Here is a 24,154-nt window from a genome sequence, read left to right as displayed (position 1 = left end):
AAGAGAGAGAAAGAAAGGTGCAGGTTCTAAGGCCCTACCTGAGTCTACTCCTCAGAATCTCTGGAAGTGGAACTGGCAAATCCATCCTCCTTCCTCCTTCCTCAGCCACCATGATTCCTAAGCACAGTGAAGCTTGATAATTAATGATATGTACTGATTAAAATCTGCTCCATCAAGCAGTGCCCTGTTCTTCCTTATAACCAACCCAGGCGGTCTTAATCTTTGCTCTGTGTCAGAGTCACCTGGGGAATCTTGAGAAATGAGGTTGCCCTTGCTCCTCCCTAACCTTGTAAATCAAATTAGGGCAGGGATGTCAGGCAACTCTGTGACCAAAACCTCAAAGATTTTTGATGGGTGCCCAGGTGGGAAGAAAGCAGGTGTGGAGAGGACCCATCTCCCTTGCCCTGTTTAAAACACTCCTGGGATCATCAGAGTCACATCCAGATATCCCTCCACTAGCTCTCTCCCAGAATAATGTCAACAAGCATTTCCCACGCCCTGCGTGCTGGGCAGAGCTGCTACAAAAGACATTGGTCGTAGAGTGAGGAAGACATTGGTCGTAGAGTGTCTGGGCCTCTGGCTGCAGTTCCAGCTCAGACATGCATTTAGTGGCTTGACTGGAGGTTGACTTGCCAGATTTATCAGAAAGATAGGAAACCTGGTTAAACTTGAATTTCAGATACCTCATGAATAATTTTCTAACAGGTATGTTCTAAATATTGCATGGGACGTAGCCTAAAAAAAGAAAAAAAAATTGTCCCATCTGAAATTCAAATTTAATTGGAAGTCCTGTATTTGATTGTTATCTGACAATTCTACTTGATAGAGTATCTTCCACAAACCTCAGTTTCCCCATTTGGAAGCTGAGGGGGCTGAGCTAGTTGATGTCGATGGGTTCTTAGGGCTTGGATGCTGTAGCAGTCAGGTGAGACGCAGCCCGTAGCTCTGGCAGCCCTTCTCCCCTGATCCACCAGAGGGCGCCCTGGCTCGCCGCAGCGATCTCTGGGCCTCTGGCTGGGGAGCTGTTGGCTTGGTCCTGCTGGCTCTGGGGGGCCGTCTGGAAACCAGGCTGTGAAGTCTCCACGGCCCCAGGTGTTTCCTTACTCATCTCTAAGATGACTTATTCAAAAGGAGAGACGGGGCGATCGCAGAGTGTCTGAAGCCGGGACCATCTCATCCAGGGCCCCTCTACCATTACTTAGAAGGGGAGACTGGACCCTGGAGGAGAAGGCACTTATCCAGGCTCACACCACTGTCCTGGAAACTAGACTTCCGACTCCCTGTCCACGGCCCCTTTACCTCCCTTATTTCTGTTTCCTGCTGGGCACATTTTAACCCTTGAAGTCCTAAAGCCAAAACCAAGGCAGACAGCCACACATTGTGACATGCCTGAGCCTCTTCACAGTGTGGCCTTGAAACCTTACACCTGAGAGGGGACCAGGGATGAAGGACCGGTCTGGACAGTGGGGAAAGAGCAGCTCCTCACATTTAAGTTGGGAATGTCATCATTATCACCCTCTATGTCAGACACAGTGACCTTTGAGGCAGGGACCACTGACACCAGGATTTTACAGCCAGCTCAGTGATGGGTCATTGGACTAAGCAGGGCCCAATCCAGTTCTGCGGCAGATGTTGGGAGGGAGGGGAGGGGGCAGGGTTCTGTTACCAGGACCCACATCTCCTTCAAGGAAAACAGGAATTGTTCAAAGGGAGAGATACCCACCACTTTGGAGCAAGAGATGATTTTAGGAGCGTTATCGATTTGGCATGAATTAACACTGAATTGAAGTAATTCAATTCTCTTTTGGACCATTTAGTTTTCAAAGAGAAAGTCTCAGATTTCTTCTTTTGACAAAAAAGAGCATCCTTCAAGCCCAGGGAGCATTCATAATTATGTAATTTTTTCCCACTGTATTCTTTTTTTAAGGTTTATCTGTATTTATGGCAAATGATGCTGATTTGCCACCCAACGTAATGAGATAATTTCCTTTAAATATTTTTTTAAGAGATTCGACTTAAAGGGAGGGGAAGCACAGGTGGGAGAGTGTGAAAACACCACCTTTGAGGATTGCAAGGGCCTGTATGGGCTCAGCTGATCAGTGGTGCTGCAGCCAACAACTGGTGCAGCCCCACCCTGTCCTCCCAGGGCCCCAGGCTGATTCATGCTCCTTGCCTCTCTTTGATGCTGCCTTTCCCTTGGAAACTCTGAGGAGCTCCCTAGAGAGAAGCATCCAGATATTGGGGGAGGGGGGAGGAAGCCCCAGGTTCCAGTTCCCCCCATCTTTCATTGCCTTATTATATGACCAAGTCACTCAGTCTCTCTAAATCTCTTCCTTCATCGGTGATTAAGTTAGTGGCAGAGGTGCTATGATAGTGTGTCCACAAGTGATCTGCCCCAAGCCGGCCAGTGCTGCCTCTTACAGTCTTAGGAAAATGTTATATCTCCCCTTCCGAAGGAACAACCCATCCAAGCCATGTTCCATCTGAGCTCCCTGCCCTATTTCCTTCACAGCACAGGTTTCTACCTGAAATGGTCTGACTTGTGCTTCCTTTGCCTAGCCAGAATGAAAGCCCCCAGGCCAGCAGGGGCCATGCCTGCCTTCCTCATGAGAACGTAGAGCATGCCTAGCCTGCTGCAGGCCTCTGGTAGGTAAATGGCATTGAAGAATAAATGAGCCGGTACCAAAATTTAGCCACTTCTTCCTGAGCACCTGCAGATTTTGAGACCATTGTTGGCCTTGCATTCCTCAAATGGCCAGGGCCAAATTGGCCAATCTCTCCCTCCCGTTGTGTGAAAACAGAACACCAGAACGTTTATGAGCTTTAAGAGTTTTTTAGTGAGTTTGCATTCTTTCAGTAATTTGTAAATAATTTAAAATGAGGGGAATAGACCAATTCTAGGCTTAGTATCTGAAGACCTAGCTCCATTGCAGCAGAGCATAATTCTTGGACCTGTTTCTCTGTCTCAAAGGGGCAGCTCAGAACGCCAGCCTGAAATACACACTGCATGGTGGGCATGCATGAGCTGTAAAAAGGGCTCTGTGACGTCCATTGCTGTTATCCTTCCAGAACCTGTGTGTTCTTTTTAAAGTCAATCTAACACACACACACTCTGTTTTCCTCCCTTTCCCTCTTTGGTTTAAAACCCTCCAACAATTTCTTATTGCAAACAAAAAATAACATCCAAACTCCAGCATGACTCACCCTCATTTTGCACATCAACCACACTGGCATGGGACCTGTCACATTCCTGTCACCTCAAGACCTTTGCATGTGCTGTTCCCCTGCCTGGAATGCTCATTCCCTGACCTCTCTCCTCCCTCACCTCTGCCCCTCCAAACACTTAGCGCCTTCTTTTCCTTTGTGGCTCAGCTTAAGTTTTCTCAAGGAAGCCCTGGAACAGCCCTGTCCAATAGAACGTTCTGTGATCATGAAAATGTTTCGGTTCTCCTCTCTTGGGTAGGGTAAACACTGGCCATGTATTGCTGTTGAGCACTTCTAAAGTTTCTCAAGTGAGGAACTGAATTTTCATTAATTTAAATTTAAATCTAGGGAGTTCCTGTTTTGGATCAGCAGGTTAAGAACCTGATTAGTATCCATGAGGATGCGGGTGTGAGGATGCTGGACCTTGCTCAGTGGGTTAAGGATCCAGCATTGCCACGAGCTGTGGTGTAGGTTGCAGACGCACCTCGGATCTGGCATTGCTGTGGCTGTGACATAGGCTGGCAGCTCCAGCTCCGATTCGACCCCTAGCCTGGGAATTTATGTATGCCATGGCATGGCCCTAAAAAGAAAAAAAAAAAGAAAAGAAATTTAATTAAAATAGCCATGCACAGGAAGTGGCTACCATCTGAAGACAGTGCACCTCGGGAATAATGCTGTGTCGTCCTGCAACACACACTCCTGTTTTCTTACAGTCTTCTCTCAGAGCACCTATCACAGCCGTCGTTTATACTTAGTTGTACAATTCTTTAATGTATTCCTCACTAGACCCTAAGTTCCAGAAGAACCAGTGCTTTGTCTGCTTGGCCACAGTGGTGCCTCTGGCACCTGGGAAGGGATCTGTCCATGGTAGACGCATCATAAACACTTAGTGAATGAATGAGCGAATGGTTAGTGAAAGGAGAGCATTGCTTAGCCTGGTGCTTGGATAATGAAGTACAGTCATGAAGAAGGTCAGCCCACAGGTCATAAAATTAAAAGAAAGCTAAACCGTGCTTGTAGGTACCCCATACCTACCCCACGTATGAGTAAGCCTGTGTGTGTGTGTGTACACAGGGGTGTATACAAAATCATAGTCATATATTTGCAAAGCTTTGTGTTTGCACAGTCGTGTGTGCACATGTATGTCACGTGTCAGGGAAATGAGGTCACCAAGATACACGGAAACTCACTCAGGAAGGCAGTTTCTAAGTCATTACTTTTTATTTTGAAAGATTTGTCAAACCCTTCACATCGTGGCAAGAGTTTGCATGATTAATAAGAAGCAGCTTTTTCATGAAATGCTTGGAGGTGAACGAGTTCTCAGCCTGTGAGATCCGACCATCCCATTGACTTTGAAGTTTCTCTTGATTAATAGAGGGAAAAGGGGGGGGGTGGAGGAACATGCTAGAAAGCAAAGGAAAGATCCCTCATAATAGGTATCCAAATGTGGAAAAAGAAAAAACAAAAGCCCCCACAAACGAAACCACTTCACCAACTGCACTTTTTCTATTTTACAACTTCCTGCGCCTCACTCTTGATTTTGGCCTCCCAGTTCTGCGTCTCCCAAAGATAGTTGCGGGGGGCACCCCTGTCGGATGTAGTGATCCACAGCCCCCACCCCGCCCCCCGAGGTGTGGTGGATTCCAGAGAACTGATGGTCCATGGCTCTGGGCTCTGAGAAGTTTGAACAAACAGCCAAATGTGGGAAGAAATGGCACTGAAAAGTGAGGGGAAGTGGTGAGGAACTGGGTTTAGGCGAGAGCGTCTGTATTTCCATCACACAGCCTTGGGCAGACAATTATCTGGGCTTCTGGCTGGTGGGTTCTGGAACTTTCTCCCGCCACTCATCCTCTAGCCCCAGGAAGAGCCTTGCCAGTGTCACGGGTCTGTGACTTCCCTTGCCCACCTTCAGGCATGAATCCCTGGCAGCCAATACCCTGACATGTAATTAACACAAAATCTCTCTCTGTGAGTGTTAGTTTCAAACAGAAAAGAATGAAAATCGGAGATGCAACGTGCGTTGAAGGCAGACTTGAACAGATCAGTTTCCACCCACACGTCACTAAGACAAGGGGCAAGAGCTGCAAATGGCAAGAGAAAATGGGCTCCTTAGTGGGTGAGCAAGAGGCCGTGCGAGCTGAGTTACAGCTAAGAATGTCATGACTTGGGTTAAAATTTCCCTGTTTAGCACCGTTAATGTATTCATTGAAATCTATATTAGCACCTTGTCCCCAGGCAGAACGACAAACCATCCAAACATTTTAAACATTGGGGAGAACAGGAGGAGGGGAAGGGCAGAGAGAGGGAATCTGGTTCTGCGGGAGGAGGCGGGGCTTAGATCACAAGATCCTTGTCGATGTCCTCTGCAAAGCAAGGAGGAGCAGAATTAGACCGCGGGCAGGTGGTGGTGAAGACTCGCTTCTCTAGGACTCCATGGATCCCACCCATCCCCGGGGCCGGGGCCAGGGCCAGGTGACGGTCCAGGGTCACCCCGGAAGTTGATGACCAAGCACCTCAGTCTCCCGGTCTCTGGCCGGTCCTTGTCTCTTAACACAAGGTTACACTTCCAAGTTATGCTTCCCGTTTGGTCCCTAGGTGCCTCCCAGTTCCCAACATGGTGCCGGGCACAGAGTGAGTGCTGATGCTTGAGGAAGGGAGAGCGAAAGACACTCAGACGGGCGGACAGAGAAGGGTCAGGAGGCTGCCTGAGAGCGAGGCCCAGCCGGGCCGGGAGAGCAGACCAGAGGTAACCAGGCACAGAGGGCAGAGACGGGCAGAGGAGACAGACACGTGGGCGGCGGCGGCTTTGCTCAGACACTCACGCTCCTTGATGCCGAAGCAGCCGGCCCACTCATCCAGGGCAATGTACTTGTCATTGTCCAGGTCGCAGGTCTGGAAGAAGCGGGTGGTGCAGTGCTCCATGGGGATGAGGGGCGCACGCAGTGGGGCCAGCTCAGTGTGAGACAGGTACCTGCCGGGGAGGCGAAGGGGAGAGCCTGAGGCGTGAGAAAGCCCCACATCCCGGAGTGGGGAGGTGGGGGAAGGGAGCCCGCCCCCCAGGGCAGAAGGAACAGGAGCCGGGATCCTGGTTCTACCCGAGCCTTGCCCCCCGACCTACTGTGGAGCAGAGAGCACAAGGCCGCCCTACCCTGCGCCTTAGTGTCCCCCTCCATCACAAGGCCATAACATCTAACCGCCTCTCCAGTTCTGAGATCCATGGGTTCAAAACACAGGTCTCTTGGTGCATGTAATTGTTTTCTAATGGGCTAAGAGTTGGAGGCGCAGAAACTTAAACTATTCGATATTTCTGCAGATGCATCAAAATCTGCTATGAAACAACAATGCACGTTTTCTCTGGACACACATTTGTACGGCTACAAACGCACAGAAAACAGGCAGAAAGAGCTGTATCAGTGCTGACTTGTGGGGCAGAGTGTGGGAAGGGACTGGGGTCGGCAGGGGGTTGGTAGAACTTTATCTGGTGTGTGCTGTGTCATGGGGGAGGGAGGCCTTCTGATTTCTCTCCCGCTGGTCTCCATTCCTGCTCTCCCTGCGGGCCTGGACTCCAGAGCACATGTATGACTTTTTTGCTGGATTCCCCAGAGTCCTCAATTAGTCGTCCTCAAAACACTCTTCCCCAAGGGCTCCAGTGTGACTCCAGTTTTCTCTCTGACCCCCTGCCGGCCGCCCCCGCCCTCAGGCCCTCCTGCCCCACCCACCTCATGGAAGGAATCGCACAGTGTTTGAACTAGAACATTGAGTACCAGTGAGAGAACTGAGCCCTGGAGAGGGGCAGGGACTCAGGCAAGGTCCCCACCCAGCTCTGGGACAGGACAGGGAGGACAGCTCCCCCGACCCAGGCTGCAGCACCTTCCCAGATGTGCTATCCTGCAGCCCCATCTGGAAGCCTTCCTCCCAGCCCCCCCCCCCCCGCTCCAGATGTTTTCATGACTTTTCCCCTCCCCACCACAGTGTGACTCAGATGGATCCCAGCCACATAAAGAGCCTGGGAGAGAAGCAGCGAGGAGTTTCCCAGAGCTCAGCAGACCCCAGCCACCCAGGGTCACAGCCAGGCTGGGCAGGTTCCGTGCATGGGGGCTGGGCCCAGAGGGGGCATCCGTGGGCACAGCGTGCCAGCAGGGTGGCCCTCCTTTCTGTGCTCCTGCAGGAACACACAGCAAAAGGAGGCCTGAAGGTGGCAGCGAAGGTGACGACCCCTGTTCGGCTGCAGACAGGCCAGCCACCACCTGCAGATTCGGGGAGCCTTCTTTGCTTTGTCCTTCAGTTGTGAGAAGCTCACAATCACCCCCAGTGGGAGCTCCCCAAGTGGGAGCTCCCCAGGGGCAAGGGCCGCGCCAGGTCTGATGACTTAATCCCCCCGCCTAGATTGGTGCTGGGCAGCTAATAAGATACTCACTAAGTGTTTGCAGGGCAGTTACATGGCACTTCCTAACTGTTGCCAAGGGCTGAGAGCGGTCAAACCAAGGCCTTGCCATGTGGATGGGACTGGCTCTGGGAATGTTTTAAGAACTTCCAGGCAGTCTGCCCTGTTGGCACTGGCTCTCTGGGTCTAGCCGAAGGGCCGTGAGCATGCAGGTGTCCCACCTAGGCCCTGCCACCCCACGGAGTCAAGACACTCCTTCCTAGCTCGCTCAGCCTCCGTTAATGGATACCTTAGGCCACACGCATGGGGTTAAGGAGGAGTTTTTAGTTCTGATGACTTCTGCCTCGTCTGGCAGGGTGGGGGGAGTGTCTCGTGGCTTTCTTCCCCCGGTTCTGCATCCTTTCTCCTGCGCTTGTCCCTTCCTGCCCCAGCCTTTAGGCAAACTGTGGGGGCCAGGGCTGGGAGCAGCAGAGGCTGCTGGGAGGTTTTCTGGCCACATGTGGTGCGTCCAGCAGCCGTGGCCCATGAATGTCCTCTTCGGGGGCCAGCCAGAGCCACCCCTGGTGATCCTGAGGGCCTGGGCTCTTACCCATCAATGGGGTGCTGGTCCAGCTGCCCGAACTGCCAGTGCACGGGGAAGATGTACATGTTGTAGTTCTTCTCGAAGTCCCGGGCCAGCAGCTCCACGGGGTGGTCTCCGCCTCCAGGCGCTTCTCATTCTCGTGGATCTTCTTCACCTGTTGGAGCAGGAAGCTGCGTGACAAAGGATCCGGGGAGGCTGTCCGGGCCAGTCAAGGCACCCCCTGCCTTGACCTCTGACAGGAGGCCAAAGCAGGCAGAGACTAGCCAAGGCCAAGGTTCGAAACAAGGGAAGATAGTGGCGTAGACGGGTACCAGCATCTCATCCTCAAAAGGGGAGGCCTGGGGCACTGCAAGGAGCTCTCTGAGAGCTGCCACATCAGAATGACTGGGGAGTGGGTTCAGTGCAGCTTCCTGGGCCTTGATTTATAGAGACTTCGATTCAGTGGGCCTGAGGTAGGGCCCCAGAAGCTGCATTGTGTCAATACTCCTACTACTTGATATGTCCATTAAGGTTTAAAATCCATACGAGTTCCCTGGTGGCCTAGCAGTTAAAGGATCTGGCATTGTCACTTCTGTGCTCAAGTTCAGTTCCTGGCCTGGGAACTTCTGTATGCCATGGGTGCGGCACACACACACAAAAAGTTTCAGATCCATAAACGCAGAAAGGAAAGGGAATAGAGTTGTTTATGTCTCTTGTTTAACACGGAGCTAAACAAAGCAAGCATGTCTTTTCATTACAGGACTTCTCAGAGCCTTTAAGATGTGAATGTGCTCCACAGGCAGCTAAAAGGAGTCTCTGCCCTATCTGTCCTTTAGGATAAAGGCACTTGTCAGAACAGGGATGTGGGATCACATTTGGGGGCCAAGATCTGGGTATAGGGCTGGGATCACAGCCAGTCTGGAGCCGGGAGGTGTCCAGCCCTGGGACCGCCGGGAAGAGACCACTTACTCGCAGCTTCTGCTTCTCGGTCAGAAGGTTGTTGTTCTCATCCCTCTCGTACAAGGTGACCAGGACGTTCTTGAGCCAGTCCCGCATGCGCAGGGGGAATTCAGTCAGCTCGGAGTCCAGGCAGGGGGGGATGTCTAGGACCCAACATACAAGAGTGGTCAGCACAGACCCTGACCGTCCCTGCCCGAGGGCCGACATGCTGGCTGGGCGGCTGTCCCCTCTTCCAGCAGCCACTTCAATCAATGACCTTGGCACATAGCTCAGCTTCTCTGGGTCACAATTTCTTCACAGCTTTTGATAAAGGAGATTGTGGGAGTTCCCTTTGTGGCTCAGTGGTGAATGAACCTGACTAGGATCCATGAGGTTGCAGGTTCCATCCCTGGCCTCACTTAGTGGGTTAAGGATCTGGCGTTGCTGTGAGCTGTGGTGTAGGTTGCAGATGTGGCTTGGATCTGGTGTTGCTGTGGCTGTGGCATAGGCTGGCAGCTGTAGCTCCGATTAGACCCCTAGCCTGGAAACTTCCATATAATGCAGGTGCGGCCCTAAAAAGACAAAAAAAAGAAAAAAGAAAGAAAAAGGAGGTTTGTGTGGGGAAGGACACTGCACATAGAAAAGGGCAAAGGCACATGTGCTGTTCCCTTGACCTTGATCTGATCCGTGGAAGAAAATGGTTCATTCCAGTGACCCCTGCACGTTTCTGGGTATTGGGCCCTACAAAAAGAGCAGGACCCACGATGAGGATGTCAACTGTTGGGAGGCGTTTGAGGCTGGGAGACTGAGAAATAATATCCATCCACAGGCTCCGCTTGGCCGGGGTCAGGGTTCAGGTGTGCTTAACCACCAGAACATTCTTAGGGATGTGACTCCATCCTGGTCTTTGGAACTTAGGATTCCAGAACGTAAGACCTGGAGATGCCATCCACGTCCACCCTCTTATTGGACTTATTAGAGGTCAGCATGGAGAGAAGGGGTTTGCTTCAGGCCACACTGTCAGAGCCTCATCCAGGCACATGTGGGTGCCTGGGGGCCTAGGGTCCATCCTTCCCTCGTCCTTGGAGCTATGGGGGTCCCCTCTGTGGTTAGAACCACTGCCTTCTTCACCGCAGCTGGGGAGGGGAAGAGACCGTCTGGGGAGGAGACACCAGGAGTCAGAGGGAGTGAGTAATACACCCAGGAGACGGAAGAGCCGCCTGGCACACCTGTCAGTTTCGGTGCCTGAGAATTCCTACCACCGTCCCACCCCTGCCCTCCTTCTCCAGCCTGTGCCTTCTCGCTTCACACTCTGGTCCCTATAACTGGGAGAGAGGGGCTGACCACAGAAGCACCTGCTTCCCCTCTGCCACCTCTCTGCACACCTGAGGCAGGTGAGTGGCTCTCCCCATTGTCATCTGGTGCCAGAATGTACCAGCCACACCACGTGGATGGTATCTTGGAGGGGAACAGAGGTGGCCTTGGGTGTTTCAAAGGATAGGGAGGCAACCACACTGAAGCAGGAACCTGGGCCAGCTGAGTCTGCACCTTGGGTCACTAACGAAAGGCCTGGCAACAACCTGGCATCCCTTCCCCCAAAGACCTGGCTCCGAAGTTTCTAGAAGAGGGTGGGTAATCAGATAGGAATATAATGGAGTCAAAGGGCCAAGGATATGACAGTGTTGAATAACAGGGCCTAAGGGGAACTGACAGACTTGCCCTGACATTAAAGCATTCGAGTTCAAATATTAAAACACACACACACACACACACACACACACACACACACTTTATGGGCCAAGTAGAACATCATTTTTGCTTTACCCTGTTGGAGCAGGAAAGACTGGGGTTGGCCCTCCTAAGAATCTCCTTAGGAGTTCCTGTTGTGGCTCAGCGGTAATAAACCCAACTAGCATCCATGAGGATACAGGTTTGATCTGTAGCCTTGCTCAGTGGGTTAAGGACCTGGTGTTGCCATGAGCTGTGGTGTAGGCTGGGCAGCTGCAGCTCCAATTAGACCCCTATCCTGGGAACTTACGTATGCCCAGGGTTTGGCCCTAAAAAAACCCCCAAACCCCAAAACAAAACAAAATTAAACTTCCTCATCATTATCGAAAAGGAATGAGCTGTCTTGGGTGCTAGTGAGAGGCTCTAGAAATCCTCCTTGATCTTGTGCTCCCATAGCTGCTTGGTCCTTCCCTGGAGCGTCCTGCATGCTGAGCCGAGAGGAAGCTACTCGTAGACAGTCATTTCATTTTGTAAATGGGAACCCTGAAGCTCAGAGAGGGGAGGGGACTTGTCCAAGATCACACAGCCCCAGGGTGGCAGAGCCGGCAGCAGGGCCAATTCAATGCCTTCTCCCCAAGATGGGAGGCTTGGCGGGGCCTGCAGAGAGACTCACATTTGCAAGGTCCGATGTAGTCCAGGTGGAGCTTGTGGCCCTTCTTGGTGCCCTCCAGTGTGCACTTGGTGGCAAAGAAGTGGCAGGAAGAGTCAAAGGTCTTGTTGTCATTGCTGCATACCTGTCGGCAAAGCAGAGAGTGCCTCACCCTCATACCCAAAGTCCTTCACCGGGGCCACCATCCTTGCCCATTTCAGAGGTGGGGGCCCCAAGGGCTAGGCAGGGAACATAATTATCCCTGGCTCACACAGTGAGTGAGTGGTGAGACCACAACGAGAAGCCACTCTTTGGGCTCCCAGGCTAATGTTCAGCCAGTGCCGACAGCCAGGGCTGGCCTCTGAGTCAGAGCTGAGATCGGGCAAAGCAAAGCTGGAAGCTAGGGCAAGGCTGAACTAAAGGTGGGGGTGGAAAGAGGGCAGGGTGTTCAGAGAAGAGGTGATATAGCAGGCACAGGATGGTTATCTCTAGAAGGCCTGGCTCAAAATGTTGGTCTCGGGACCTGGCTAGCAGAGTTTCCTGCACTGTTAGAACACTGTCCACAAAGGTGGCTCACTATGCTTCGATTGCTCGTGCCAGTAATATGGCTTATGCCAAACATTTGTTCCTGCTCAGAGTCTGGAATTTGGGTACCTGCTGGGCAGAGGATGCCTCAGTGACCAGCCCTCCCTCCTTTAAACATTGGGTGCTGAGTCGCTTATGGACTTCCTGGAGCTGCAAACACTGCTCCCGTCTGGCTACACTTCATCTTTGTAGCTGGGGAAACAGAGTGTTCTGTGTGCCCCGCCCCTGCCCCATGGCAGGAGGAGAGCTAAGCAAGTCAGGACATGGATTCCTCCATGCTTTGCCTAGGTCATGTTCCCTAATCATCCTGCTACATGTCCTTACATCTTCGTGGTGAATATAACTGTCTGCTGAGTTATGTTGGTTCCCCTGGCAAATCTCTGCATGTGGGGACCACTGAGCCAATCTCTATGTGCGGCCAGCTGAACCGTAGCAGTGGCTGTGGCCGGAGGAGGGAGCCTTGCCTTAATATCCTGCACATACTTATTTTGCTTATATGTCACTTCGGAAGGAGAACAGATAGGCATTGATGACCAGTCGATACAGGGTGAAGGGGCGAGGAGGAGGAAGGGTTGACAAGGATGCTAAAATGGGGAGCCCAGAGTATAAGTTGTGTTGGGAAGAGACTGAAGAGAGAGGAGCCAGGAGGAAGTTGTGGGAATGATGCTGGTACCTGACTGGCTGCCCTGAGCTAGGTCACCACTAGCACAATGGTTGATGTGTGTGGGTGCTCAATAAATATTTATTTAGATGGACAGGTGAGTGGGTGGGTGGGTCCTACTGGAGGTAGAATGGACAGGTTTGAAGATTTTTTAAAAAGCACATATTGAGTACTTAGTACCAGGCCTAATCTGACAAATTCTTACAATAGCCTCATGAAATTAAGTCTATTTCTGTCCCATTTTTAGAAGTGAGAGGGCTTGGTTCAGGAGCATAGCTAAGACATTACACTGACAAGTGGTGGAGATTGGGTTTGAAGCCAACCTTAGTCTGACCAGAACCCACCTTGTTTGTGCCTGATGCTTGACTAAGCTGCTCTCATGCAGAGAGAGCCCCTATCTCAGTGCCTGGTGTTGGTATCTTCTGAGTCTGGCAGAACTGGAACCTGATGGCCCTGAGTAACTGCATGCTGCTTGCTGCAGGAGAGACCCAGGGGCAGGCAGAGTCCCCCCTCTGACTCACCTCCTCTTTCTTGCTGGGACTAGACTGAGCCAGGGGATATCTACGGCTGGAGCTGCCTCATGGCACCACCAAGCCAAGAGTTTTCTGGGCAGACAACCTGTGTTCTGAGCCCCACCCCCCTCAACCTCGGCTCCCATCCCTCAGGTCCCACCTTCTCAAACTCGCCGATGGGGGCAGGGCAGCTGGTGGGGTCCTGGCACACGCACATGGGGGAGTTGTTCTCGTCCAGCTCGCACACCTTGCCGTGTTTGCAGTGGTGGTTCTGGCAGGGGTCTGGTGGAGCACAAGGGCACGCGGTTAGTATCACCCAGGCCAGCTCATCCATGCCGACCCCACCCAGGTGGGTCCTTGGACACAAGTCTTGGGCTGTGGCCCCCACTCAGGCTCTGGGCAGCCCTGCACCCTCCCTTCTCTTCTGCTGAACCCAGAAATCAGTATTTAGGGAAGCAGTTGACTCAGTCTGGGGATTATAATGAGAGTAGGTCTGAGGTCAGGGCCAGGCCTGCTCGGAGGGCACAGGGCTGATGCTTGGTCTTAGGCCTGGGGCCCCGGATGCCCTTAGGTTTCCCTCGAGGACTGAAGCAAGCACTGGGGTCTCAGCTGTTGGTTGGTCAGTCGCACTGAGGCACTCGGGGACTCTCGACTCGACATTCCAGAATGACTCAGAGAGTCAGCTGTTGTCACAGAGCCAGGAGTCGTGAATCCTGACCAAACAGGCTTGAGTGTCTGTGGCGGAAAAGGGAACAGAGCCCCAAGGCCCGCACTGAACAATAGGGCCTGCTGGTGTCGGGTAAACACCGGATGAGGGGCGTGGAGGGGAAGGAACATGACGGGGGACGCCTCTCAGGATGAGAGCTCATCTTGCCTTTTCCTCCTGGTGCTCCACATGGTATTGGAGTTAGGCTCTATTGGAGGCTAGTGCTGCCAGGCCCTGGGCCAAGGGCGCTTCTGCCTTATAACCCTCCAACAGCCCTGGGCGAGGGCCTCCCATCTTCCCCATCCCCTCATAAGCCACGAGGAAGCAGAGGCTCAGAGAAGCTTCACAGACTGTGCAAGGCATCGCAGAGGTTGGCTTGCCTCCAGTGCAAGCTGTTAGCCCCAGGGGAATGAGGCAGCATGACTGTGAGCCAGAGACGGCCACACGGTGGACCAGAGCTAGAGGCCCAGGTCATTGCTCTCACTCTGGCACTAACTCCACGGGTAACCTTATATGGGTTGTGTCGGGTTTCCAGGCCTTGTTTCCTCCTGGCTTTCAGAAAATCAAATAAGCTCATGTGTGTGAAAGCTTCAGGGGCCATGTAGGAGCAGAGTGACCAGATGTGAGTGGGGACCTCAGCGGGAACATGACACCCGGCTTTGAAGTCAGGGTAAAGAGCTGGGAGGGGGGGGGAGGCAATTTCCAGCTTGGGAACGTCCCTTCCTGCCACCCACAACATGGCTATAAATAGATCTTTGGCTCGGAAAAGCATTTCTGCTGCTTAGACGCTCATCTAGTCCAAAAAGCATGGATTTCCAGAGTCCAGAAAAGACAGCCAACCTTTAAGTCAAGGCAGTTTCTCCTCCAAGGCCCATCCTGCAGGGAGGACCCCGTTCTGCGCTTCCTTGGGCGGGAACCTCACGCAGACGGTGCCCACGCCCCAGGCCCTGGGGGGCAGAGGGCAAAGGCTGGACATGGCAAGACTCAGGGAAGGGACCTACTTTCAGCCACCACCTCCTCCTCGGCTTCCTCAGCACCGTCATCAAATTCTCCTACTTCCACCTGGACAGGGTTGGCGCCCACAGGTACCTGGGAAGGAGGGAGAAGAGGGAGTTAAATGGCCCCACTTGCCTGGAGCCTCAGCTCCCACAAGGGGGTGGTGGGTGACATGCTGGTGAGGGGTGCTGGGCCCGGGTCACAGACGGCACAAAGGCCAGGTCCGGAACCGAGACCGAATCTTACAGACCCGCTGTGCCTGGAGGACCCCAAAGTTCTCTGGCGATGCCTCAGAGGCCACCAGGGGTGTCAAGGCAAAGTGGGGGTGCCAAGCGACTCCCTCTTCAGCTGTTTGACATATGGGGAGACTGGGTGATCATCCCAGAAAAAAAAGTCCCACCGCGTAAAAGGTCAAAACATTTCAACGTCAGAGCTCCCAACTGCAATGGTCCCTGGAAAGTCTGGGGAGCATCCGGGAATGTGTCAGGATTGGGGGAGACACAGGATTGATGGCTGTGCTGTGCATGCACCTGGGAAGGGAACAAGTGGCCTGTCCCAGCCAGAGACACCGCCCCCATCCGGCTTCCTCGGGGCGTGGACGAGGGCAGAGGGGGGCTGGGGTCACCACCCACCTACCTCGGCCACGGTTTCCTCCACCACCTCCGTCTCATCAGGCAGGGCTTCCTGTTGCTGCAGGGAAGTGAAAAGGGGGTTCAGGAAGGTCAGGGCCAAGGCCAGCATCCCCACTCAAGTGCCCCGGCCTGAAACACTAAAGCTGGGGAGGGTGGTTCGTGGAAGGTCCCCAAGGCTGTGCCTCCGGGGCGAGGAGGGCACCGGAGACGCCAAACACGGGGCCCTGGGGAGCTCCGCAGCACCTCCCTTCATATATTTATATCTGGGGTGTCTAAGACTTGGCGTGGAAAAGCATTTCTGCTGCTTAGACTCTTATCAAGTCTGAAAAGCGCGGATGCAGACAACCTCCCTTCATCTTACAGATGGAAACTGAGCCCGAGGAGATGAGCCCTGAATTTGACAAATCTTTATCTTCCCCACAAGCATACAATGGCATTATTATTATTATTATTACTGCTACTACTTCAGCTAATATTACTACTGCTGCTGCTGCTGCTATTATTATTTGGTCAGTCCTTCTTGGAGTCAACATGGAACAGGAAGAAGCAAGATAACCTGTAACTCTGACGTGCCTGGCTGGTTGGGGCTTTTTTTTTCTTTTGTCTTTTTGCCTTTTCTGGGGCTGCTCCAGTGGCATATGGAGGTTCCCAGGCTAGGGGTCTAATTGGAGCCGTAGCCGCCATCCTGTGCCACAGCCACAGCAATGCGGAATCCGAATGTGTATGCAACCTACACCACAGCTCACGGCCATGCTGGATCCTTGACCCACTGAGCGAGGCCAGGGATCGAACCCACAACCTCATGGTTCCTAGTTGGATTCGTTAGCCACTGAGCCACCACGGGAACTCCCATGGGGGAGGCTTCTTGTAAAAGTGACGGTAACCTTGCCAAATCGTTTGCCCAGATCTCCCTGCCTCATCAAGACTGCCAGGGTCTCTCATCATCATCACACCTCCTTGTGAAGAGAGGGTGAGGGCTTCAGAGGTGAAAGGAACTGTTCCTTTGGCCACTCTATGTCTCTGCCTCCCTCTTCCAGTATTGGTTTTGCACTGGATGGTCCCTCCTCGCCCTCAGCATGAGACCCTCCAAGGGCCTGTCAGTCAATGGCCAAGAAGCGGCCCAGGACTCCAGGCCTCTCCTTGGGTTTTCTTTTCTTTTTTAATCTTGGCGCATATTTTCCAAGATGTGAAAAAGTTGGCATAGATACGTTCAGGTGACAACAGCTCCCTGACTGTCCTTTAGACCCTACTTCCCAGGCCCTGAGCTGCTCTTTCCCAGTTCTCCCCAGGGCCTTTGATTTTATATTCTACTCTGTAACCACCCCCCCCCTCAACATGTAGTCAGATTGGAGTCTGTTACTTGCAACCAGATAACTAACCCTCACTGGTTCAGAAACTAACCCAGCCCTCTGCTCGAGATTCCACCTGTGACAGGTCACTTCCTTCTAAAGCGGTCCTAATTCCTTCCTGGGAAGCTTTGATTGCTGAAAAGTACCTTTTCACATTATATTGGAATCTCTCTTCTATGGAATCCCCACCCCACGGCCCTCATTCAATTTTCTTCTGAGCTTATTAGTTTAAGAAAAAAATCTTTAGGGAAAAATAAAAAAAAAAAAAAAAAAAAAAAAAAAAAAAAAAAAAAAAAAAAAAAAAAATCTTAGGAAAAAAAAAAAGGCAAATTAAGATGGGGAAATCCCTTCCCTCTGAGCATCCCGGGCTGGCAGATTCGATGCTTCTGAGCTGGTGGTGGGAGGTAAACTAAGCAGATCCGGTCTTTAGGTACGTACAGGGGCTGCCAAGGCCTTCCCGGCCAGGCAAAGGAGGAAGAAGATCCAGGCCCTCATGGTGCTGGGAACCCTGTGGGGAAGAGAATTTAAAAGATCAGTGAGGGGTGGCCTCTCGATGGATCCCGAATCCCTCTGATATGCGAGAATATCACAATAGCGAGAACCCCCGGAGGAAGTCGCTTCTACCAGTTCTGCATCAGTCCTGGTCACATGGTGAGAAAATCTTAGTTTGGTGCTAACACATCTTTCACACGAAACACTCATCCGTCTCCTTTTTGAACAGAGAGCCAGCGTCTGGCTCAGAGCCTCCCCAGGAAACTACATCCAGCTGGAATTCTATAAAGTTGTTTTGTCTCCTTTGTCTTCAGTTTTGCAGTTTCCTTCTATTTATAACAAAGGTACACAGATTTTTCCATTTATAGTAATGGTATTAAGTCTCCTTTCTCAATACGTGTATGTAAGTTTTTAAAGCGTGATTTGATGAAAGGGATTGGCTCATCGGTCGTGTCTGCCCAAGGCTGAACCAGGTCATGTTCAAGGACCTTTCGGTCCCTGACGTTGTAGGATTCTTTTCTTCCTGTATCCCCAACTCCCCCCCTCTAGGAGATGTTACCAGGTAATAACCCTTGGCGATTTGAGACAATGAGGTCCACATCCTGAAACGAAGAACAATGAAGTTTTTGAGTATGGCTGGAGGAAACTGGTGGGCACATTTTTCTCCCTTCCAGCCGGAGGGAGGGCACTGCAGTGGATCCTGTGTGGGAACCATCCAAGTCCTTCTGTGTATTGCACGTTACCTTCTCTTTCCCCTTCGCAGCGAAAGGCTTGTTAGCCAGATCTAGAAAGCTCACTGCTGAGACCTTTCAGCTCTAACAGTCTCACGACCAGAAGGCATCTTGGAGCAGGCTGTCCCCTCATGATTTATTGCAAAATGCCATCCCTAACCGAGGAACCGTGGTGGGGACATTCTCTTTCTTGCTCTTTTTCTTTTTGCTTTTGAGGGCCACACCCAAGGCATGTGGAAGTTCCCAAGCGCGGGGTCGAATCAAAGCCGCAGCTGCTGGTCTACACCACAGCCACAGCAACACAGGATCCGAGCTGCATCTGCACCCTACACCACAGCTCATGGTAATGCTAGATCCTTTAACCCAGGCCAGGGATGGAAGCCGCATCCTTGTAGATACCAGCTAGGTTTATTACGGCTGAGGCATGGGGAAGTCCTGTTTCTTGTTCTAAGTCAGTGGACTTCCGTTTCTAACAGCTTCCGAAGGTTCTTCAGTATGCTGTTCAATTGGCCTCCCTCGTGCTTCTCCTGGTCTACTCTGATGGTCCTTCTGTGGCCACACAGGCAAGCATGCCCCCGCTGCCCCTCAGCAGTTTTGTCCAAGCTGAGCAGTGGCCCTGTTTCCCTCATTTGTCCCCCTAACTCCCATGTTGGCCCATCATCCCTAGTTCTGTCCAAGACCTCTCAACTGACTGAACATGTTAGTGGGAGGTCCTCTGGCATCAGGGGAGAAACATCTGGCTTGGAACTAAATGCCAGGACTCTGGTTCTGTCACACTACCACCTGGGTGCACTGGTTCAGCCCTTCATCCTTCTAGACCTTGGTTCTCCCTTTCACTCAGTGAGAGGGTTAGACTAGATGATCTTTGAGGTGGTAGCCTGGCCTTTACAATGGCACAGCACATGCTGGTCGTGGCACATGCCATCCCCTCCGAGAGCCTCATCTTCACTTGGATTATGGCATTTGAGTAGCAGAAACAGGCAGGGAAGAGCTGACTTCAAAATGGTCTTTATAGGACTAAAATGGACACTAAACCTCACAATTACGTGGAGTGAAGACGAAATAAAACCAGCAGAGATTGAAAGGCATCAACCCGGCAGCTTGGCTTTGCTTCACGATGTCCCCAACTCCCAGAGGAGTCCAGGGTTTCCTCTCCAGGTGGTTTGGGGAATGTTCCTTCCCTCACTCAGTTGTATGCTGGTCCCCCCCGCCTGCCCACCCCCTAGCCTAAAGGTGGAAAAATCTCCCTTCTAGCTTCCCTATTTGGAAGACACTAGCAGAGCAATTCCCACCTGTGGCTCTGGACAAAGGGAAGAGGAGAGAAAGCACGAATGAAGGGCTTGTCTGAGACGGTTGATTGTGCAGGGTCAAAGTGAGACTGAGAGCTAGAACGAAAAAGTCACCATGTCTCGGCTCCAGTGACAGAGCGGTCACATCGCTGGAGAAACAGCCCCAAAAAGCTGCAGGTTGGGGAGCCAGGAAGACTGATGTTTCCAGAGTCTGTGCCCTTGGTTTGAGCAGAGGAACTGCCCGCCCCTCTCTGACCAGGAAAGGGTTTGTGGGTCGGCTCTTCCATCTGTCCTGCCTCGCCACCTGCACTCTTTCTCAGTGACACACTGACCCTTGCTGCCACCCTTATCCCTGGTGCTGCAGCGGAAGAGAAAAATAATTCTAGATCATATGGTGCTTATAGTTTCTAGCAGCCTCACATACAGAACTCTGGCCCCTTGGAGCCTCTGCTGCACTGGCAGGCAGGGAGGCAGGCATGGGAGGGCCCTGAATTCCTGATGAGGAGTCCAAGGTTGAGAGCAGGGACATCATGCAACATTCAGACCCCTCTCAAGCTGTCAAACTCCCTTCTCATGGAGCTGGTTGGGCCTCATAGGAATTATGCTCAGAGTCTGGGGGCGCCGGCGTGGGGGAGGAGGAGGAGAAAAGCAGAAAGGGAGCATGTTAAAAGGACACAAAATCTTGGAAGAGGGGTTATTTTTCCAAATTTTGGGTTTTGCCCAATGCTGCATCACCAGTCTCAGAAGCCTTTCTTTCCACATGATAGGAGGGGAGCAGCTGGACTGTTCTTGGGTGCACGGCCATACAGCTTACATAGCCACAAGCTCCCCCTCTCCCTCGCCCTCTCTCTCTCTGAGGTTCTCAAAACCACCGCTTGCCGAAGAGGGCAGACACCCATCCTGCAAAGCTAAGAAATACATTAGTAGCCCCTGCGAAGTCAGAATACAGAGTCAGATCCCGGCATCCAGAAATGATCAGCTGAGCACACATCCTTTGGCCGTCAAATCTAGGTCTGGCATGCCCCGTGGAAACATAAACACCTTTGCACAAATGACCAGTATTAAGTGAAAACTCCTCCTTTGTATCTCCTTAGTTTGTTTTGGGCCATGCCCTCAACATGTGGAAGTTCCCGGGCCAGGGATTGAACCCACACCACAAAGGACCTTCCAGTATCTCTTTAGTTTTTGATGATGCCTGTGTTTATCCTTTGTATAACCCAGCATGCCCCTGGGGCCTGGAGGCATGTCTTTCTCCAGGAGGGAGGCTGAAGCCAGAGAGGGGAAGAAACCCACCCAGAGCCCCAGGAAGGGAGGAAGTGGCAGGGCTGAGGGAGGACCCAGGCTGCCTCCTCTGCCATGGGCACACCCTCCACCCCATGCCCTGTTTCCCCTGGCAGCTGCTCCCATACCCCAGCCCCAGATGCTCACCTAAAGGGAGCCCAGCCGGGCTGTGACCTGGCCCAAGATACAGGGAAAAAAATTAGCCTGGGCCAGGGGGAAAGAGGAGGTGTGTTTCCTTTGGCTCTGATGGCCATCAAATGCAGACACTGCTCGCTCCCATCCCACCGCCGCCTCTGCCTCCCGTTCCGTACATCCAGTCCCTTCCCTTTGCCTTTATTTGCTCTGGAGACGGCTAAAACCCGCCCTTGGCTGCCAGCAGGACCCGAAGCTGAGGTCACTTCTCCCTCTTTAGAGAGACTCTGGGGATGGAAAACTACAGCCAGCACCCCTCCATCTCAGTTCATCGCTCTCAAACATGAAGGGCCTCCTTCGGGCTCTCGTTGGACCCTGAAAAATTGCTTAATGTCACAAGGGGTTGGGGGGTGGAGGTTCTCAGAATCATACCATTTTATACTGTCGGTCTTAGAATCATAGACTCCTAAGAAGATGAAGCTCAGAATCTGAGATGCTGAGATCAAATTGGATTTGAGAAGAAGAGTCTTAGGGAGCCACGCGATCTGATAGAACTTTCTGAGATGATGAAAATATTCTGTATTGCATTGTCCAATATGGTAGCTACTGGCCACACGTGGTTATTGAACCCTTGAAATGATGCAAAGAAGAAATGAGGTTTTCATTGTATTTGATTTGAATTTGAATCATACGTGGCTAGTGGCTACCATATTAGAGTGGTTATCCGTTTTCATAGAGGCAATATGGCAGAAAGGTAAGCCCAGGGGCTCTGGAGAAAGAATATACAGGTTTAAAGCCTGGTTCTGCCACTTAGCAGTTGTGTGTCCTTCAGAAAGTGATGTTCCCTCTCTGGGCCTCCATTTGTATCTCCATCTGTAAAATGGAAATAACACACCCCTCTTGAAAGCCTCATAGGTGATTAACATGAGAGATTACAAGAGGTAAGCATGGAAGAGCATCTTCAAATCAAGGATCCCAGAATCTCCATCTCCCCGTCTGTGGCCCAGGGAGAAAAGGAACAAAGGAGACACTTCTCCTCTTGGTCTCGGGCACACCAGCCCCCAGAGGACACAGTGACGAAGGCCAGGCCCCAGGCTGCCCTCTCTCTTGAGCCGCTGACGCAAACCAGGCATTTTGCTTCTACTGTTTGGCTTGGAAACAAGGGTTCCAAAAACACACGTTCCTGGTAAACAAGCTCAAAGAGAAGAAAACAAGTCGAGAGGCTAGTAAAGGAACTTGGGAGCCAGGCCTGTCGGGGAGCCAGGACCCAGAAGAAGGGCCGAGCCAGGGCAAAGAGGCACCATGGCAGCCAGTGTGGCCACACAGGCACTCACACCCCGGGGAGCAGACACAGCCACTGGGAGGTGACGTGGAAGTCGAGTGTCCTGGGATCGAGTCTTGCTAAGGTTGCTTCCAGCTCACCGTGCAAATGTGAGGGAGGCAGGGAGGCTCCCCTGCTCCCTGGACCTCGCCTAGTGCCCCTCGTCTGCACCATGAGGAGGGTGTTTTAGATGGGTGCTGTTCCAAATTGTGCAAGTCAGGGAGCCCTTTCTCTCAGTGAAGTCTTCTGTGGAAGTCCAAATGCGAAACAGCTAAGCGTCTATTGCATTTGTTGAAACGTGTGCATGTATTATCATCTATGCAATGAATTAGCTTGAAATTAAAAACAAGCCAAAAAAAAAAAAAAAAACCAAGGCAGGTGAAAGCAGTGTTGCAATGGGGGCTGAAAGTCCAACATGCACTCAGACACCCCCTGAGACGCCTTGGAACATCTCCGGGCTCTCCTACAAACAGAATTTGAAAACCCTGAGACCAGGAGGTCCTGAAGGCGCCTTTCAGCCCTGACATTCGGAGTCAGCTGAGGCAGAAGCCTTTCAGAGTGTACCATCTCTCCCAACTTGCCCTATTTCTATGTCTGATAGTTCCTGCTGGAAGGGAAGAAGTTAAGGGACATGTTTAGGGTATTATGGGCTCTCAAGCCTAGGTTCGAAGAAGTTCAGGGGCACCTCAGAAGTAGCCCTAGAGTGTGAGACTGGAATCAGTCTGACTGAGATTCCATAAATACATCTAAGATGCCACGTTTCACCGTGGTCATAAGAGCCCCAGGGTGGAGTATCACGCTCGCCTCCCTGGCTCCCCCTAGGGGCCACTGCTGCATCTGGGTGACCACAAATGGAGGGGATGAGAAGTAACATCAAAGTGTCCAGGCTGTCCCATCCCAAAGATAGCAAATCTGTGGCATATATGCCTCCACCTGCCCCTCCTGTGCATGTGGCAGACATTACTAATCAATCATAGGACTTTTATGACCTTTTCCTCTAAAGTCCAGAGTGGCATTCAAATCCTGATTACAGTCAAGCCTCTTTGCAGTGTTTCTGATTTTAGAGATAGGGAGAGGATAGACAATTCACTGGGGGTCATTCTGCTAGCTGGTAGCTAAGCTGAACTTCTAGATGTTCAGAATGGCCAGATGTTTACCTTGTTTTTTTGTTTATTTTTTTCATCTGATCAGTCTGGGATCCTAAGGGCAAGACTAACACAAGACGGCCCAGAAGGATCCCCAGATGAGGTGGGTTAAAACCACGTTTCTGAAAGAAACCAGCTCTGGAGAGAGTTGGTATCTCCATCCATATTTTTGCTAACGACATCAAGGTCTGTAGCTTGATATGGGAGGAGCCAGTTAACTTCCTAAGACATCTGGGTGAGAAGGAGGCTGTGTTTCTCAGGAATTCTGTCAAGTCACTGGTTGCCAGCCTTGGCCCTGTACAGCCCAGCTGTCCTGGAGTTCAGGGTTGGGGTTCAGGACCCAGGCTCTGTGCTGTAGAGAAAAGGTAACTTCATTAATCATCAGAGTTGGCTGAAGGTTGGCTGAAAGCCCAGCTCAGCCTTCCCATCCCTCCTTTAGAGGAGGTTAGGGAGGGGGCCAACGGGAAACAAGGGAGCAGCCGCCTGTTGGCCACATCCTGCTGCCCTAAAGACAAAGCCACATGGGCTGGGTTAGGCCATGGCCGGCTAGCAAAGGAGAGGGGAAATACGGCTCATCACTTAGTAGCCACAGGGCTCACTGCCTCTAGAGGAAGAAGTGCAGGCGTGGCACCAAATTGCTCTGCTGAAACAAGCAGAAAGCACACATCAACATCTGGGTATTTCCAAACATCTGAAAGCACGGCTCAGACATCAGTTTGCTGGGTGACCTGGAGTGAGTTACTCTCCCTTCCTGAGTCTCAGTGTGTCTCTGTGATTCCACAGGGGGTCAGGCGTCTGTCTCCCGGCCATGACCTGTAGTTAGATCTGGCTGCACACGTCTCTGCGAGAATGCAAA

At 51.9% G+C, this 24,154-nt stretch overlaps 1 protein-coding gene and 1 long non-coding RNA gene across 2 annotated transcripts in view; one reads left to right on the top strand and one right to left on the bottom strand.

Moving 5' to 3' along the window:
- LOC110257252 overlaps positions 1–24,154 on the top strand; it is a 137,824-nt gene that overhangs the window by 49,456 nt on the left and 64,214 nt on the right. The gene's annotated exons all lie outside the window — the stretch shown is intronic.
- On the bottom strand, positions 4,594–17,402 carry SPARC (secreted protein, acidic, cysteine-rich (osteonectin)). The gene is given in 10 exon segments (NM_001031794.1): positions 4,594–5,567; positions 6,027–6,175; positions 8,178–8,287; positions 8,290–8,325; positions 9,120–9,253; positions 11,491–11,611; positions 13,385–13,506; positions 14,932–15,019; positions 15,563–15,616; positions 17,346–17,402. Coding segments are annotated over 10 exon segments (900 nt in total). The 3' UTR covers positions 4,594–5,538.

Source organism: Sus scrofa, chromosome 16 (assembly GCF_000003025.6).
Source record: "Sus scrofa isolate TJ Tabasco breed Duroc chromosome 16, Sscrofa11.1, whole genome shotgun sequence".
NCBI lineage: Eukaryota > Metazoa > Chordata > Mammalia > Artiodactyla > Suidae > Sus > Sus scrofa.
This window is presented reverse-complemented; position numbering and strand designations above follow the sequence as displayed.